The sequence below is a fragment of the Chiloscyllium plagiosum genome, chromosome 38, assembly GCF_004010195.1.
Source record: "Chiloscyllium plagiosum isolate BGI_BamShark_2017 chromosome 38, ASM401019v2, whole genome shotgun sequence".
Classification (NCBI taxonomy): Eukaryota; Metazoa; Chordata; class Chondrichthyes; order Orectolobiformes; family Hemiscylliidae; genus Chiloscyllium; species Chiloscyllium plagiosum.
Genome location: NC_057747.1, coordinates 11027961 through 11047857, shown reverse-complemented (window position 1 = coordinate 11047857; position 19897 = coordinate 11027961). Strand labels below are relative to the sequence as shown.

General features: G+C 43.7%; 1 protein-coding gene across 3 annotated transcripts in view; it reads right to left on the bottom strand.

The window, feature by feature from the left end:
• Nucleotides 1-451: 451 nt before the first annotated feature.
• Nucleotides 452-19897, bottom strand: part of wdfy4 (WDFY family member 4) — a 318819-nt gene continuing 299373 nt past the window's right edge. For all 3 annotated transcript variants that reach the window (XM_043678828.1, XM_043678827.1, XM_043678830.1), the window contains exons 59-62: nucleotides 17235-17417; nucleotides 14689-14758; nucleotides 3619-3730; nucleotides 452-1675 (exon numbers count right to left, since the gene is read on the bottom strand). In XM_043678828.1, the coding sequence (XP_043534763.1) occupies nucleotides 1609-1675; nucleotides 3619-3730; nucleotides 14689-14758; nucleotides 17235-17417 (432 nt within the window). In that variant the 3' untranslated portion in view covers nucleotides 452-1608. The remainder of the gene's footprint in view (nucleotides 1676-3618; nucleotides 3731-14688; nucleotides 14759-17234; nucleotides 17418-19897) is intronic.

Below are 19897 nucleotides of genomic sequence, written 5' to 3'. Positions count from 1 at the left end.
GGAGCAGGCCTTTTCACTGAAAACATGCGCTAACAATTTTCATTCTATTCTTAAAACGATTAGGAATTATATATTTGGCTATGTTTTGTAACATGAAACTACTGTGGGTTAATGTACAACCTTAATTGAAAACACATCAGAGAAATGTTATGCGCGCTGAGACCACAAAACCCCAGCAGCTGCGAAAAAGAACAAAGCTAATTTGTGTCCACATTCTCTTCCTGTTTATCCAAACTTTATTTGATCGTCTGTATTTACATGATTACAGAAAACAGCATTCTATTGAGGTACAAACGCTGGATGTGATCATCATGTGAAGATTAAAGCCACCCCATATCTCAACTGTGTAGATTCTGTTTTTTATCAATTTACACTGTGTGAGAAGGATAGATTAATGGTCACAAATTCGCATTGGGTAAATTTGCAGAATGCAACAATGAAGCTTTTTTAATAATAATAATAATCATAACCATAATTTCAAATATGCTGCCATTTCCTAATAGTGAGAAAATAGCTGTCCTCAAAACAATTGCCCTTCATACCCCACACCCAATACTACCAACTGAATATATGTTGCTGTTGTGGTTCTGGATCTTCATTATATAATTTACGGCCACAACCTTGCCCTAAGTGCCTTCAGGAATGAACGTCTAAAAGGACACATCCAACCCTGCTGACTTTCAGATCCCAATAGGCTGTAGGCATGAACTTAAAAGTTGTTGCAGGACATACTGCAAAACAGCTTAAAGAGAAATGGGGAAATTACTTCTGACACCATGTGGAATGGCCAACCTCATTCTTAAAAACCGAAAAGCATTTTCTCCCTCTCCAAAAGTATTCAGACTAGCAGCCCTCCCCTACAAATGCATCGATTCGAAAACACCAGCAAGTGAGAGGTTTACATCAGAACGAACATGTTCTCCCAGTGTATAATGTAATCAAATGCTTGCTTTTAGGCGTTGTTTTTTTTTGAACACTCGTGCTTGACACTAAACATTGAAGTATCAACTTCTTGTCTTGGCAATGTCGGTCTCAAATGGAGTTGGTTCCTGCTGCACTTCAAGATCCAATTTGTTGTGCATGTCCCTCCATTCAGAAGGCACTCCACTGACATGCGTCATGTTATTGAGAACAGGTTCCACCGAATGCTTCAGTGACCAGGATCACTTCTGGTGAGTGCGGTCCATGACGCGTTCAGATTGGCAGCAACTGGAAGCCACGTAACTCACAGTCAAGTCGGAAATTTTCAAAATCCATTCTCCGCTTCACAGCCCGAGAAAGTGGATTTCACGCAGCAGCCAGCTGCAAAACTCCGCGCACTCATGTACAGTGTTCCAATGGCATAAAGTCATCGTTTGCAATAAAATTCCAATGAATTTCTAGCGCTTAAAAATTATAATTTCAATCAAATTTTCCCTTGTACAATTGCCCAAACTTTGCATCTGGACCAGTTCAAATCAGCACGTGCTGCTCCAAATGTATGCAAATGCAATCGTGCAGCAGCAAAGTCTCCTAGCCAGTGCTGCTTAAGCCAATAAATTCTTCACTGGAGGCCGTTTTATCTTTATGGAACCCATCATCATCGATCTCCCACTTGCAGTTATTATTTCAGCCTTCAACCGACCAACTGTAGACTCTGCCCCATGCATCACCCACAAATAGTTTAGCCTGATTCCTGTAAGGAAGCAAGAAGACTCTTAACAATTTCTGAACTCGCAGTGTGGCAAAAAGGATTCGTTTAATTGACACTTGAAGCGCCAATAAGTAGGCTAGTATTGCTAAGATTTTCACTTTATAATCCAACAAATCAGCTCAACACTAACCCCGTGGAAGCATCCGTTATTCGGCTGGTTTATGTAAATCTCAGCTGTTTTTCCAGTTAGACTTTCCATTTTATATCATCTCAACAGTAACATTAAAAATAATGAACTAAGTCAGGGGGGAACCCAGCACTGAGAAACCATAATGCGGTGTGAAGAACTCATCCATCACTTACACTTAAACAGGCACAGCACAAAGAAAAGGCCAGACTGCGTCTTCATTCAAGCACCACTATATAAAGGAAAAGGGCCAATCTAAGCCAAGTACGCATCTTAGTCGCCTGACCATTGAGCTTTTGAACACCCCTGTCCATCCCACCCTGTGGCTATTTGATGGGTGCTGAACCACAGCCCCCAGAAAGATCCCACAATGTGCTGCATTTGTTGGTCTAAGCTGGGTCAGCTGAAGGGATGCTAACATTGACCTCAACACCCTGGAGGGAGGACAGAGGCAGTCAGTTGAGTGAGGTGTACTGGCCCCGGATGACTCTGGGAGTGCAGGATGTGGGTGGCGTCAGTTAGTAGCGATACAGCCCCTCACGTTCCAGGTGAAGAAGTTCCTTTGCGTGTGGTATCAGAGACAGGCCAGGGCATGGGGAAAGCATTGGCCTTTCCCATCACTCCGAGGAAACCTGCTGGACTGACAAATACTGTGATGGGGGTGGGGAGTGCGTGGGAATCATTGCAAAAGCAAGAATCCCACACTCCTTCAAAAGTGTCTGCTGCTTTTGTTTTAATCTCTCCACCTGCCTCTGTGCTCCCAACCCCTCCCCCCCCCCGTCTTTATTCAGCAGTTAGTTTTAATCAGTCAGGACATTACCAATTCCTCTCTCCTTGCACCAGGCTCCGAAAAGAACGAAAGAAATTGGACAACATTTCAAACAAAAAGCTGGCTACACCCTGCAGAAAATACTGCGTGTGGAATTGCCCTAAATGACTGGCTGTGCATTCCAGTTTTGACCTCAAATAATTGAAAGAATTAAAGAAATGCCAATTACAGTGTAAAGATCAAAAGACCTGCGGATGCTGGAAATCAGAAACAAAAAATTGCTGGAAAAGCTCAGCAGGTCAGGCAGCATCTGTGGAGAGAAATCAGAGTTAACCTTTCAGGTCGAGTGACCATCCCTCAGAACTGAGTTAGGATCACTCAACTCGAAACATAAATTCTGCTTTCTCTCCGCAGGTGCGGCCTGACCGGCTGAGCTTTTCCAGCAATTTCTGTTGGTGCCCTTCGGCCCAACAAGTCCACACCGACCCTCCGAAGAGCAACCCACCCAAACCCATTCCCCTACACATAACACTACAGACAATTTAGCATGGCCAATCCACCTGACCTGCACATCTTTGGATTGTAGGAGGAAACCGGAGCACCCGGAGGAAACCCACAGAGACACGGGGAGAATGTGCAAAATCCACACAGACAGTCACCTGAGGCGGGAATTGAACCCGGGTCTCTGGCGCTGTGAGGCAGCAGTGCTAACCACTGTGCCACCGTGCCGCCCTAGAGTGTTCCAAACAAATTTAAACCTCAAAAACAGAATCTCTGTTTTTGTTTCTGATTTCCAGCAGTCCTTTCGGTTTTTATAAAGTTAAGTTCCACTCTAGGGTTAAAAGGGTGTGTGGAATTCCTCACCCAGCAGCTTTTGAACTGGGGATGAACTTGGATTTTATGCAGGATATAGGTTACAGCACTAATTGAAATGACATTCAGTTCCCGAGGCTGTAATTGTGATCACTGGCTCAGAAATCCACCTTCCCTGTGAACTCGCTCCAAATACTAGAAGAACCAACATGCTACCTGGAGATGCCCAGTGCTGTGACTGCAGGACTCCTCTTGTTCTGTTTCCCTGCGGATGTGCTGCTTCTGCTCAGCTCTTGACAAAGGACAAGGTGCCGTTCCCATTTGTAACCTGTGGTGGAGGGAATATTAAAAGCCACGGTCATTGCTTCGGGGAAATATGCCAGTCAAGTAGATGTCTCTTTAATGGCAAACAGGTAGCACTCGCAGTAAACATCCAGGGTTAATCTCTGCCTGTCCGGTAATGTGAGGGGATGTCCCAATTTAATTAAATTTTAATCATGCTGTTCAGCGATGCTGAGCTCTAATCAGGAATTCAGATTTGTGCATTATTAAATGCCTTCTAACTTGCACGGTTAGGTCAGCAGTGACTCATCCTTGGTTGAATGTGTCTGACATCTCTCTTTGCTATTGATCTCCATGGCTAAACAAACAATTGCATGCAGTTAAATAATAACAGCTAGAGTAGCTATTTTCCTGTTCTGAGCTCCAACTCGATTCGAAAGTATGCAATGGTAATTGAGGCCATAATTACCTACAACAATGGGGGAAATTACTATTTAATTCCCAGACACAAACCATCGTGCAAGGTACTTGAAGCCTATAATTACCACTTATTTTCTGTTTTGTAAAAGGAAAAACAAGACATGGAGATGCAATGTGATTGGCAACCCACACAAAGTCTTTTTGTTTGTGGCATTCAATCTTAACCAACAGGCCTGGATTGTTATTTTGAATGTTATAATCTTCCAAAGTGAGCTATTACTCGACTGAGAAGGCAGTAGGATATCACGGGGCCCTGTCCATGCTGCTCCCCTGAGCAACTTCGCTGACAGAGGAGCAACCCATCCTCACTGTCTGCCCTCAGGTGGGGTAAATTATCCAAGAGTATGCGCTTTCTGGGAGATCCGCAGTTCTATGGTCTGGTCTCTTGATAACAGATTAGAAGGGAAACAGTATCATTTGTGACAGGTTTGTTTGATGGGCATATGGGGGGGGAGGGTGGGCACAGTTTGAGCCCAGACTGATGCCGAGCGGCGATGGATGGCTGGCCTTACTTGACAGAAAAAGGGAAAATAAATCAGCTGGGGGGGTTTCTGCTCCTGCTCGCTATCCCAGTGTTGACTGCGGTACTGAACTTGGGATTGGGGTAGGAAGGTGGAATTGTGATGGATTAATGATCTCATTTCATGGAAGTGCCATAAGAAATAGTCTTATGTTCCTTACATTTTGATGTTTACATTTTAACAGGAGGTGGCAATGGTCTCGTGGTATTACCACTGGTTTGTTAATTCAGAGATCCAGGTAATCTGACCCACGGCAGATGTGGGATAAACATGGAATTAAGATTCTAATGATGATCATGAATCGATTGTTGGGGAAAAAAAACATCTGGTTTACTAATGCCCTTTAGGGAAGGAAACGGCTATCCTTATCTGGTCTGGCCTATATGTGACTCCAGACCCACAGCAACGTGATGAACTCTGAACTGCCTTCTGGGCAGTCAATGATAGGCAACAAATGCTGCCTGCTCAGTGATGACCTTAGAGGAGAAAGTGAGGTCTGCAGATGCTGGAGATCAGAGCTGAAAATGTGTTGCTGGAACAGCGCAGCAGGTCAGGCAGCATCCAGGGAACAGGAGAATCGACGTTTCTTCAGGAACGAAACATCGATTCTCCTGTTCCCTGGATGCTGCCTGATCTGCTGCGCTGTTCCAGCAACATATTTTCAGCAGTGATGACCTTATCCCGTGAATGTCCTTTGTAGAATCATAGAGCTGTACAGCATGGAAACAGACCCTTTGATCCAACTCGGCCATGCTGACCAGACGTCGTAAATTAATCTAGTCCCATTTGCAAGCATTTGGCCCATATCCCTCGAAACCCTTCCTATTCATCTACCCATCAAGATGCCTATTAAATGTTGTAATTGTACCAGCCTCCACCACTTCCTCTGGCAGCTCATTCCATAACTTCCTCTGGCAGCTCATTCCATACATGCACCACCCTCTGTGTGAAAAAGTTGCCCCTTAGGTTCCTTTTTAAACCTTTCCCCTCTCACCTTAAACCTATGCCCTCTAGTTTTGGACTCCCCTACCTCGGCTGTTCACCCTATTCATGCCCCGCATAATTTTATAAACTTCTGTAAGGTCACAACTAACCTCTGAGGTTTGAGTTGAACATTTTGCTGATACTCTCATCTCACCCTTGGAACAGAGTCAGAAAATAGTCCTGGGAAACTGTGGTAAAATCTGGAAAGGTGCCCAAGTATATTGCCACCTGCCAAAACAGTGGGACAGGGAGAGGAAATATGGCAGGATGGGGCAGATGGTGTCGGAGGGGCGGGGTCACATTTTGAAGGAAGTATGACAAATATTTCTGCATGCAGTGCTTTGTAAGTGGCATCTGCTGTTGACACCAGAATATGATGTAGAGACTGGGCTGGGTAAAGGCAGAAATCACATGACACCCGGTTATGGTCCAATGGGTTTATTTGAAATCACAAGCTTTCAGAGCACTGCCCTTTCATCACGCGAGTGACTTCACGTGACGAAGGAGCACCGATCTGAAAGCTTGTGATTTCAAATACATCTGTTGGACTATAACCTGGTGTCATTTGACTTTGGATCTGGTACCAGAATATGGGGAAGGTGATGAGCATCATGCAATGGTCAGGGCAATTCTAAACCTTTCTAATCCGTCTGCCAACTTCCACAATGGATGTCTTTTGATTCAAGAAGAAAAAGGCACATCGTGCAGTTCCTCCAGGTTGAATGCAGAGCAGTCTGGGTGTGAAATGTGACCAGCTACACCAAGTGTTCAAGGTTCCCATGTAAGAAAAGAAAGTCAAAGGTGGAAATTATTGTTGCAAATATTGGTTATCGAGTGGAATTAATTCAGCTCACACTCACCATAAGTTATTCGAATGAGAGATCTTACACGCAGTAAATAAAAGGGATTAATAGCTCAATTAAAAACAACCAGAGAAATAGTAGCTTGTGAACTTTAACAGATTAAAGACCAAGATGCATCCAGTTTGTATTCAATCATTCTCATACTCGATTAAACCAAAAACAATTGCATCAGTAATTATAGGAATTGTTCTTTATCAACATTTGTTTACTCACTTGTAGGTGGCAAGAGTGTAGTGCTGGAAGTGCACAGCAGGTAATGCAGCATCTGAGGAGCAGGAGAATCAATGTTTCGGGCACAAGTCCTTCATCAGGAAGGGCATATGATGAGCTTCCTGGTGAAGGGCTTTTGCCCAAAACATCGATTCTCCTGCTCCTCAGATGTTCTATGACCTGCTGTGCTTTTCCAGCACTACACTCTTGAATCTGATTTCCAGCATCTGCAGTCCTTACTTTCTCCAAGTCAGGATGGTGAGTGTCTTGGAGGGGAAGGTGAAGGTGGTGGTGTTCTTATATATCTACTGCCCTTGTCCTTCTAGATGTAAGTGATCGTGGGTTTGGAAGGTGCTGTCTGAGGATTTTTGGTGAATTTCTGCAGTTCATTTTGTAGATAGTACACACTGCTGCTACTGAGCAGCGGTGGTGGAGGGATTGAATGTTTCAGGATGTAGTGCCAATCAAGTGGGTTGCTTCATCATTGAGTCATAGAGTCACAGAGATATACAGCACGGAAACAGACCCTTCGGTCCAACTCGTCCATGCTGACTAGATATTGTAAATTAATCTAGTCCCATTTGCCAGAATTTGGCCCATATCCCTCCAAACCTTCCCTATTCATATAGCCATCCGGATGCATTTTAAATGTTGTAATTGTACCAGTTGCCATCAACTTCTCTGGCAGCTCATTCCATAAGTGCCCCTTCGATACCTTTTAAATCTTCCCCTCTCACCCTAAGCCTATGTCCACTAGTTCTAGATTTCCCCATCCCAAGGAAAATACCTTGTCTATTTATCCTATCCATGCCTCTAATGATTTTATAAACCTGTATAAGGTCATCCCTCAGCCTCTGATACTCCAAGGAAAATAGCCCCAGTCTGTTCAGTCTCTCACTATAACTCAAATCCTCGAACCCTGACAACATCCTTGTAAATCTTTTCTGAACCCTTCTAAATTTCACAACATCCCTCCTATAGCAGGAAGCCCAGAACTGCATGCAATATTCCAAAAGTAGACAAACCGATGGCTTGTACAGCCAAAACATGGCCTCCCAACTCCTATATTCATTGTATGGACCAATAAAGGCAAGCATACCAAACTATCCTGTCGACCTGCTAATCCACTTTTAAAGAATTATGAACCTGCAATCCAAGGTCTCTTTGTTCAACAATGTTCCACACGACCTTACCATTAAGTGTATACATCCTGCCCTACTTTTGGCTTTTCAATTCAACTCCATTGGCCCATCTGATCAAGATCCCATTGTAATCAGAGATAACCTTCTTTTCTGTCCACTACATCACCAATTTTGGTGTCATCAGCAAAATTACTAACTATACCTCCTATGTTCAATCCAAATCATTTCTATAAATGATGAAAAGTAGTGGACCCAGCACCGATCCTTGTGGCACACCACTGGTCACAGGCCTCCAGTCCAAAAAGCAACCTTCCACCACCACCCTCATTCTTCTACCTTCGAGCTAGTTCTGTATCCAAATGGCTAGTTCTCCCTCTATTCCATGTGATAACCAGTCTACCATGAGGAATCTTGCTGAACGCCTTACTGAAGTCCATATAGATCACATCCACCACTCTGACTTAATTAATCCACTTGGTTGCTTGTTCAAAAAACTCAATTAAGTTTGTGAGACATGGTTTCCCATGCACAAAGCCATGTTGACTATCTCTAATCAGTCCTTGCTTTTCCAAATATATGTAAGTCCTGTCCCTCAGGATTCCCTCCAACAACCTGCCCATCACTGAGGTCAGGCTCACCAGTCTATAGTTCCCTGGCTTTTCCTTACCACCTTTCTTAAATAGTGGCACCATGTTAGCCAACATCCAGTTTTCCGGCAGGTCACCTATGGCTATCAATGATAAAGGGGCCCAGCAATCACTTCCCTAGCTTCCCACAATGTTCTAGGGTACACCTGATAATGTTCTGGGGAATTATCCACTTTTATTCATTTTAAGACATCAAATACCACCTCCTCTGTAACATGGACATTTTTCAAGATGTCGGTTATTTGTTTCCCCACATTCTATATCTTCCATGTCCTTCTCCACAGTAAACACGGATGCAAAATACCCATTTAATATCTTCCCCATCTCCTGCAGTTCCTCACATAGGTGGCCTTGCTGATCTTTAAGGAGCCCTATTCTCTCCCTAGTTACCCTTTTGTCCTTAATGTAATTGTAGAATCCTTTTGGATTCTGTTTAACCCTATTTGCCAAAGCTATCTCATGTCCCCTTTTTGCCCTCTTGATTTCCCACTTCATTAAGATTAGATTAGATTAGATTCCCTACAGTGTGGAAACAGGCCCTTCGGCCCATCAAGTCCACACCGACCCTCTGAAGAGCAACCCACCCAGACCCATTCTGCTACATTCACCCCTGACTAATGCTACGGGCAATTTAGCATGGCCAATTCACCCAACCTGCACATCTTTGGACTGTGGGAGGAGACCCTCGCAGACACGGGGAGAATGTGCAAACATTCCCAAGGCGGGAATTGAACCCGGGCCCCTGGCACTGTGAGGCAGCAGTGCTAACCACTGAGCCACCGTACTGCCCCAAAAAACAATGCTTCCAATGCCATGTCATTGCCAACCCGCAATGCCATGACTCGGATTATACTCCTACTGCCTTTATACTCTTGCAATGGTTCACTCAATCTCTGCTATCTGTACCTGATATATGCTTCCTTGTTGTTTCTTGACTAAAACCTCAATTTCTCTAGTCATCCAGCATTCCCTGTACCTACCAGTCTTGCCTTTCACTCTAACCGGAACACACTGTCTCTGGACTCGCGCTATCTCATTTTGAAGACTTCCTCTTTTCCAGCCGTCCCTTTACCTGCAAACATCCACCCCACCAGCGCCCCCATAACAATTTTTGAAAGTTCTTCCCTTCAAAATTGGCCGTGTTCCAATTTAGAACTTTAACTTTTAGATCTGGTCTATCCTTTTCCCTCACTATTTAAAAACTAATAGAATTATGGTCGCTGTCCTGGATAATGTCAAGTTTCTTTAGTGATGTTGAAGCTGCACCCATCCAGGCAAATGGGGAGTTTTCCCTCACACTCCTGACTTGTGCCTTGTTGATGGTGATTCAGGAAGTGAGTTCCTAGCCTCTGACGTGTTCTTATAGTCACTATTTTTTCACTACAAGTCCAGTTAAGCTTCAGTAACCCTCCAGGATGTTGATAGTGGGAGATTCAATGATGGTAACACTATTGAATGTCAAGGGATGGTCTCTTATGGGAGATGGTCATTACAAACCATTTGTATGGTGCGAATGTTACTCTGATTTAGTCTGACCCAGATTTGACAGGAGGAAACCCCTGTGTTGGAGGAGATCTGAGAAGATCCAAAGTTACCTTTTCCTCCCAATGTTCCACTCAGCACGTCATGTCTCAAATTACTCCTCAACTGAAAGCCAAAATGTTACTTACAGAAAGTAGTAAAGCTAATTTGTTTTTGAATGAATCGATATATCAGCTTTCACCGTCTCCTACGGGAGTGGTTCCATAGACTGACCACTCACTCACTGAAGAAAATGTTTCCATACATTAGTTTTGATTTTAACCCTCTTCAGATTCAGGCTGTATCCTCCACTTCTAATTTTCTGGTCAGGCTGAAACAGCTTATTTTGTCCGACATTAACCGCTGAACGCACTCGTACCTACAGCAATAACATACCCTTATGATTGTTGCTAACTGTGTCACCATCAGAGGTTGATTTTAGAATCATTCCATTTCGAGACACTGCTCCCAATAAGCTGACCAAAGACAATATATATTTAGAGCTGGAAATGTGTTGCTGGAAAAGCGCAGCAGGTCAGGCAGCATCCAGGTCTTTGCTGCCTGACCTGCTGCGCTTTTCCAGCAACACATTTCCAGCTCTGATCGCCAGCATCTGCAGACCTCACTTTCTCCACAATATATATTTAGCCATTTTCCAGCCACGTTCTGTGCTGTTTGCACAATTCGCCATCGCACACTACTGTTCAGTTACTTATTTATAATTAATGAACTTTCTTACTGTGCACTTTTAACAGATCGACTAATGTTGTAACTTGAAATGAACGTATAGATTTTCATACTGTGATTTGTTGCATGTTCTTGTAACACAATTCACTTCCTCTGGGCTGGTTTACGGGAATTTCTTTCCAAAGGTACCTTGAACTCCAGGTTCAAGTTTAGCTGGGGTTGCAATTTGGAGTCAGGAATCTTTGGTGTGTTTGAAGTGTTTAAACGTCCACATGCCTATTGCATTGTGCTTGCATGGTTGTGTGTTGGAGCAAGAGCCTACATTCAGAGTGGGCAGCAGTCTCTCAACTGTGGAAGGCATCACAGCTGAAGCTGATCACATCTTCATCCAACATTTACAGCCTGATGCGGGAATGTGGGGGAGTGTGTGTGTGTGATGGAACAGGGAGGATGGTGCTCAGACATGGAACAAACTGATACTGACCTTAACCTAGAGATATTTTAGATTAGATTAGATTAGATTAGATTACTTACAGTGTGGAAACAGGCCCTTCGGCCCAACAAGTCCACACCGACCCGCCGAAGCGCAACCCACCCATTCCCCTACATTTACCCCTTACCTAACACTACGGGCAATTCAGCATGGCCAATTCACCTGACCTGCACATCTTTGTGACTGTGGGAGGAAACCGGAGCACCTAGAGAAAACCCACACAGACACGAGGAGAACGTACAAACTTCCACACAGTCAGTCGCCTGAGGCGGGAATTGAACCCGGGTCTCTGGCACTGTGAGGCAGCAGTGCTAACCACTGTGCCACCGTGCCACCCTGGAGATCAACAGAGGTCAGAGATTGAACCTGGTAACTTTGGTCTGAATTAGCCACATCCCTCTGACTGAGAGAGTACAGCCTAACATTTAGATTCTTTATTTCCGACTACAACATGGGAAGATGGAGGTGACTTAGGTTGCTGCAGATGACAGCAAATGTTACCCCATTGTCTCCTGCTTATTCCTGGCTAACCTTGAACTGGTTGGCTCTCTCGGTCATTTCAAAGGAGAGATGAGAGTCATTGCCGTGGGTTTGAAGTCACTTGTAGACTGAGACCAGGTGAGGATGGCAATATCCTTCCTTAAAAGGACATTAGTGAATCAGATAGGTATTTATGAAGATCAATAACGGTTATGTAGCCATTACGGGAACCATTCATTCATGGTTTTTAATGAATTCAGGTTTCACCACAGGCCATGGTGGAAACTGAACCCCTGATCAGAAGGGGCTCTCTGTATTGATTACCAGTCCAGTGTCATTACCACTTGACTACCACCACCCCAGCCTTCAGGGAAAGGAAGAAGAGCAATAATACAGCAAGATATTCCTGAATTAAATGCTACTCAAAAAATTCAAAAGAAACGAACAAGGTAAAGGGATGGCTGGAAAATAGGAAGCCTTCAGAAATGAGATAACAAGAGCCTAGAGACAGTATATTCCTGTTAGGGTGAAAGAAAGGGCTGGTAGGTGTAGGGAATGCTGAATGACTAGAGAAATTGAGGGTTTGGTTAAGAAAAAGAAGGAAGCATATGTCAGATATAGATTGGATAGATCAAGTGAATCATTAGAAGAGTATAAAGGCAGTAGGAGTATACGTGAGAGAGAAAAATCAGGAGGGCAAAAACGGAACATGAGATAGCTTTGGCAAATAGGGTTAAGGACCATCCAAAGTGTTTTTACAAATTATACTAAGGACAAAAAGGGTAACTAGGAAGACAATAGTGCCCCGCAAAGATCAGCAAGGCGGCCTTTGTGTGGAGACGCAGGAGATGAGGGAGATACCAAACGAGTATTTTGCATCTGTGTTTACTGTGGAGATAGGCATGGAAGATATAGAATGTGGGGAAATAGATGGTGACATCTTGAAAAATGTCTAGATTACAGAGGAGGAAGTGCTGGATGTCTTGAAATGCATAAAAGTCGATAAATCCCCAGGACCTGATCAGGCGTACCCTAGAACTCTGTGGGAAGCTACAGAAGTGATTGCTGGGCCTCTTGCTGAGATATTTGTATCATCGATAGTCACAGGTTAGGTGCTGAAAAACTGGAGGTTGGTTAACGTGGTGCCACTATTTAAGAAATGTGGTAAGGAAAAGCCAGAGAACAATAGAGCCTGATGTCTGTGATGGGCAAGTTGTTGGAGGGAGTCCTGAGGGACAGAATGTACATGTATTTGGAAAGGCAAGGACTAATTAGGGATAGTCAACATGGCTTTTTGCATGGGAAATCATGTCCCACAAAAATGACTGAGTTTTTTAAGAAGTAACAAAGCTCATTGATGAAGGCAGAGCGATAGATGTGATCTATATGGACCTCAGCAAGGCGTTCGACAAGGTTCCCCATGGGAGACTGGTGATCAAGGTTAGATCTCAATGAATACAGGGAGAACTAGCCATTTCAATACTGAACTGGATCAAATGTAGAAGACAGAGGGTGGTGGTGGAGGGTTGCTTTTCAGACTGGAGGCCTGTGACCAGTGGAGTGCCACAAGGATCGCTGCTGGGTCCTCTACTTTTTGTCATTTATATAAATGATTTGGATGTGAGCATAACACGCATAGTTAGTAAGTTTGCAGATGACATCAAAATTAGAGGTGTAGTTGACAGCGAAGGTTACCATAGATTATAACGGGATTTTGATCAGATGGGCCAATGGGCTGAGAAGTGGCAGATGGAGTTTAATTCAGATAAATGTGAGGTGCTGCATTTTGGGAAAGCAAATCTTAGCAGGACTTACACACTTAATGGTAAGATCCAAGGGAGTGTTGCTGAATAAAGAGTACTTGGAGTGCAGGCTCATAGCTCCTTGAAAGTAAGGTCACAGGTAGATAGGATAGTGAAGAAGGCGTTTGGTATACTTTCCTTCATTGGTCAGAGTATTGAGTACAGGAGTTGGGAGGTCATGTTGTAGCTGTACAGGACATTGGTTATGCCACTTTTGGAATATTGCGTGCTTTTCTGGTCTCCTTCCTATCGGAAGGATGTTGTGAAACTTGAAAGGGTTCAGAAAAGATTTACAAGGATGTTGCCAGGATTGGAAGAATTGCGCTATTGGGAGAGGCTGAATAGGGTGGGACTATTTTCCTGGAGCGTCGGAGGCTGAGGGGTGACCGAATAGAGGTTTATAAAGTCATGAGGGGCATGGACAAAGTCTTTTCCCTGGGGTGGGGGAGTCCAGAACTAGAGGGCATAGGTTTAGGGTGAGAGGGGAAAGATATAAAAGAGACCTAAGGAGCAACATTTTCATGCATAGGGTGGTACGTGTGTGGAATGAGCTGTCAGAGGAAGTGGTGGAGGCTAATACAATTGCAACATTTAAAAGGCATCTGGATGGGTAAATGAATAGGAAGGGTTTAGAGGGATATGGGCCAGATGCTGGCAAGTGGGACTAGATTAGGTTGGGATATCTGGTTGGCACGGACAAGTTAGATTGAAGGGTCTGTTTCCATGCTGTACATCACTATGATGCTATGACTCTAATTCCTGAAAGTACTGGAGATGTAATGTGTGCTGTGTGGCATTTTGTTAGCAATCAACCATGCCCAGTGGGCCCCATAGGGACTGTCAAGTACACTAGCAATATTATCATAAGTAAATGATTCCTTTTTTTTTTGGCTTGTAGCTCGCTCTTGTTTGTTCCCAGCTTTTAGGTTCAATGATACCAGGGCAACATTTCACGCAACAAAAAGTCAATACAGCAAATATTTAACATCTTTGCTCAGTACTTCAAAGACAGAAGTCATCAGGCGCCTGGACAAGTTGCCATGCAAACCATCAACTCATCTGCAAACTGTCCACTGCTGTGTCAAACCAGAGTGACACTCTGTGGAGGGTAAGCTCCCAGGTATGCTGTGGTTATTCTGCCCGGTGAGTCAGACACATGATACACAAACATTACCGTTCTTTTCCGCCGCTCTCCCTCCATCATTCTTGGTGACTTGCAGTCTTTGAAATTCTGTCTTCCACAGCTGTAAATTGGAAATAATCCAGAATGTTATAAACTTGCTCCTTAAAATTTGCAGCAAAAACAAACCAAATTGCCTGAGCGGGTCAATAGTTAGCACTGCTGCCTCTCAGCGCCAGGGACCAGGGTCCATTCCACCTACGGGCCACTGTCTGAGTGCAGTTTGCATTTTCTCCAGTTTCTTCATGGGTTTCCTCAAGGTGCTCTGATTTCCTCCCACAGTCCAAAGACATGGGGGTTGGTTGGATTGGCCATGGGAAATGCAAGGTTATTGGGATTGGGTAGGGAATGGGTCGGTGCAGACCCGATGGGCTGAATGTCCTGCAGGGATTCCACGAGCTAACCACAAAACCACCTGCATGCGGGTCTGCTGCAATTGCCATAAATAACTCGGCAGCAATTTCTTTATCCAGAGAGCTTACTCAATGGAGGCAAATCACAGATGATGCCTTTACAGAGATAGTATACTCGTATATGAGAGAGAAAGGAATATAAGGATGTGTTGATGGAGTTGGAAAGAAGGAAGGTTGGATGGATACTCTCATAGTGCACAAACAGCAGACAGCAGTGAGGCTGATTGAATTTACAGTACTGCAACAGACCAATGTACAAAACTGAAGAACTAATTGGAGGGCCATCAATGAACTAAGGCTAAAAACAATCACAAAGTTCCACTACCTCAAAACTATGATTGACATATTATTTGGTCTTAGAAGTCTAAGGATTGCAGGAGAACACAGAAATGTACCAAGGAATTCCAATGGTTTGAGAAGACTCCAAAAAAAACCGAGGAGAAGATACTCAAGTGCCATTTGAAGACGGTGAGGATGGAGGAAACAGAAGGAAACATACATTGCATTTCACTCCTTTGACACGCAGGCATGTTGCTGCCAAATTCATCTTGTTCAGTAAGGAATACAACACTGGGGTAAATACGAGGTGAACACAGTGAGAGAGGAAGGTTCAGAAATGAGTCTTTACACAAAGATGCACCAGCTGTCCAAGTCTATTGGTTAATACTTCAATACTTCCTTGTTTTAAATTTGAGTAAGGCAATTTGTACAGAAGTCTAATAAAGCATGTGCTTCGGGTTGTGGTCTGTTCTCTGGGTAAGGCAAAACAATTCCATATATTGTTCATTAAAGGATTATAAGAAACAAAATCAATTATCTATTTGTCCAACACATTAGCAATGGAACAGGTTTCAACTATTGTACTTTGCATTTATCTTCCTCATTTGTAAAAGTTAAATAATATGTGGGAAGATGGCTCTGGGCTAAGTATGGGTCACGCAATATTTCTTCAGTGTAAATTGTCCTTTTTCAGATAAAGAGAATGCGTTCTAAATGAGGGTAGAAACTAGAGGGAGGTAACACAGAGAGTCTGCCGGGCAGAGTGCCAAGAGACCTGGTCAATGCAGATCCAGTACAGAATAGAGCAACTAACGGTCTGTCCGAATCTGAGTCCCTCTAAGGGCTGCATGAAGCCAAGATTTATATGATGGGCACAGATTGGCGATTGGACAGTAGAGGTGCCCATACTTGACCCTCAGGCTAGAATGTCACATTTCCCCATTTCTGACTAGTTTCAGGAGCATTTATCGTGATGTTTTCAAACCCAGGTCTTGGTATTGTGGACAGAGCAATGGTAACTTGCACTGGTAACTCCAAAGGAGAGGGCAGATACAGGGCAGTGGGTTTGAGGGGCATTGGCTTGGTTAGGGGGAAGAAATCCACGAGTCCTCACTCCCAACTGACACCCAGCACTCCCTCTGACAGCATTAATGCGAACAGCATCATGTGAACAGGAGCAGGCCAATCAGCCCCTCAAGCCTGCTACCCCATTCAATAATTTGATGGCTGATCTAATTACTCCACATTCCTCCCTCGTCTGAATTACTTTGCAGCTCCTGGTTTGTCAAGGATCTCAGTATCTTTACCTTAAAAATATTTAAAGACTTTGCTTCTACTGTCTTTTCAGGAGGAGGGATCGAAAAGCACAATCCTTTGTGGAAAAAGATTCCCAACTTCTTAATGGCGGACTTCCTAATTTGTAACAGCAAGTGATTCCTTCCACATCCACCCTGTCAAGATCACTCATGCTATTGTGTGTCTTCTTCAAATCTTCCAGACACCAGCAGACACAAGCCCAGCGCGTCCAACCTTCCCTCAAAAGACAACTCGCCCATTCCAGATATTAGTCGCGTAGACCTTCTTTGAAGTGTTTCCAAGGCATTTACATCCTTGGATCATCTATGATGCTTTCCATAGCTCACACACTGCTACTCTCAGCACACCACCAGTATGGAGCAGTGTATTTCTGGTGGGAGAAGAGCGAGAGGTGGGGAAAGCGTGGACAACCCCAGGAGAAAATGACCTGAAAACCCTGGATGCACAAAACTCTGGCTCACTTGACCCTTGACACTACGTCGTGTGGAGCAAAAAGGCGCCTGTTCTTTACCCGCTGCTGGTGACACTTACCCGCACAATGCCGTTAGCACACCCTGTCACGACAACATTGTGCAAGTCCCATTCGTGGGCCTCAGTGAAGCAGCAGCACAGAATCTCCTCTGTCGGGTCCGAGGCCGTGTTGACACTTACAATCGGCTGCCCATTGATTGTCCACAGGTAGAGGAAGGTCCCTGCACAAGTGGCAATGTCACCCTGAAGTAACAGAATGAAAATCATTGAGCTGACTGAACACCCGCATACATGGTTACATAGGGAGCAGGAACATTCTCAAATTCCACTCCTTCATCCCGAATGTGTGACTCTTGGTACAACACACCAGCTCAATGGGAATTAGCAGCTCTACCAGATTCTACAAACCAGCAACTATCAGTCCCCAGTTCCCCACAAAGCCTCAGTCAACCTTAAGGATGAAGCCTAACCAGTGAATGCCCAACCATGAGGTATGAACAAAGCCTGATCTTATCCCCAAGGTGCACCCACTTCCCTGTAAAGACAGAGTTCAGGAGAGCTTGGGTGCAGACTTTCAAAATGATGTGAGGTTTTGGGTGTGTATGTAACAGCTAACTTTGCACACTGTGAGTTCTTGTGATCTGAAATGCACGGCCTAAGAGGGAGGCAGATCCAACAGTAGCTTTTAGGAAGAAATTGGATAAATGCTATAAAAAGAAATACTTACAAGGCTATTGACAAAATATTGTAGACAGTAGAAATAAAACCTCATGATCGACACTAAGGGAGCAAAGTTAAATAAACTTTGTGGGTGGGAAATGCACCAGATCAGGTAGAACATTGATTTTTTTTTTACCTGTCTAATATTACATTTAGATATCAATGGAGACTAAAATTGGGCAGTTGTGTGATGAAAGGTGTACAATGAAAGGCGAACAGCTTCTTCCCTGCTATTATTAGACACCTGAATAGGCCTTTCAAATTTCAAATTTAATATTGAGCTCGCTCTTTGTACCTTCTCTTCAGCTGTAACATTGTATTCCTCGCTCTGTTCCATTACCCTAATGCACTTTGTATGGTATGATTTGCCTGTACTGCACGCAAAACAAAACTTTTCACCGTACTTAAGTACATGTGACAATAATAAATCAGAATTTACTTTAAATAGTTTTTAAAAAATCATTTATGGGATGAGGGCTGGCCCAGCATTTATTGCCATTCTCTATTTGCCCAGAGGCCAGTTAAGAGTCAATCACATTGCTGTGGGTCTGGAGTCATATCTAGGTCAGGAGGACAGTTCCTTTCCTTAAAAGGATGAAAGTGAACCGGATGGGTTTTTCCAACAATGAATTTGTGGTTATTGTTAGACTCTTTATTCCAGGTTTTAACAGAATTCAAATACCACCATCTTCCGTGGCAGGATTCAAGCCTGGGTCCACAGAACATTATCTGGGTCGCTGGATTAATAGTCCAGTGATAGCACCACTGGGCCATCACCTCCCTTTGATAGTATCATTTTTGGAATTTGTATTTCAAAATAATTGCGCCTGCTGATGGAGTAATTACCCGTAGCAACTGAAAATTACAATGAGGCAATAATAATGAGAAACTGTTACTGTACGATGGCTCAGTGGTTAGAACTGCTGCCTCACAGCACCAGACACCCGGGTTCGATTCCAGTCTTGAGTGACAGTCTGTGTGGAGTTTGCACATTTTCTGCATGGGTTTCCATCCACAGTCCAAAGATATACATGTTAGGTGGATTGGCTATGATAAATTGCCCATAGTGTGCAGGCTAGCTGAACGAGCCATGGTAAGTGCAGGGTTAGAGGGATCGGGTGGGTCTAGGTGGGATGCACTTCAGAAGGTTAGAGTGGATTGGATCGGTCAAACGGCCTGTTTCCACACTGTAGAGATTCTATGAGTGCAGACTATTGAAGGATGTGTTTATAGTGACACTGCAAATGTTGGTGATTACCCTTCAAAATTTCATAGAGTCTGGAAAGGTTTTTGCAGATTGGGAAGTAGCAAATGTAACCCTACTATTTAAGATGGGAAGGAGAAAGACAGTGGAGAACTAAAGACCTATTTAGTCTGATGTCATAGAAAATATTGAAACCCATTAAAAAAGATGTGGGAATTAGCACCTAGAAAATAATGGTAAAATTGGCAGAGTTGATATGGATTTATAGAAAGGAAATAATGTTTGAGAGTCTTGGAGGTTTTTTGAAGATGTTAATTTTAATATGGATAAAGGAGAGCCAGTAGGTGTGTTATATTTGGATGCTTAAGGGGCTTTTGATGAGGTTCCAAACAAGAGCTTGATAAACAAAATTAGAGAAAGCGGAGAGTTAGAAAAATAGATCCTTCTCTGGATAGCAGGTTGCTGCAGTCAGGTAACTGAATGGTCAGGATCATGACAGTACCTGTTCACAATCTGTATAAATGATTTGGATGTGGAAACCAATTGTAAGATTTTAAATATTCTGGTGACAAAATGAAGGTTGTGAGGCGGGTTGTGAGGCTTCATGGAACCTGGACAGGCTAAGTGAATGGGCAAGAACATGGCAGATAGGACATAATGTAAATCAGTATGAAGTTATCCACTTTGGTAGAAAAACAGAAAGGAAGAATAATTCTTAAATGGTGAGAGGTTGGTAAGTGTTGGTGTTCAAAAGGACTCAAATATCCTTGTTCATGAGACACATGTGGGTGTGACAATC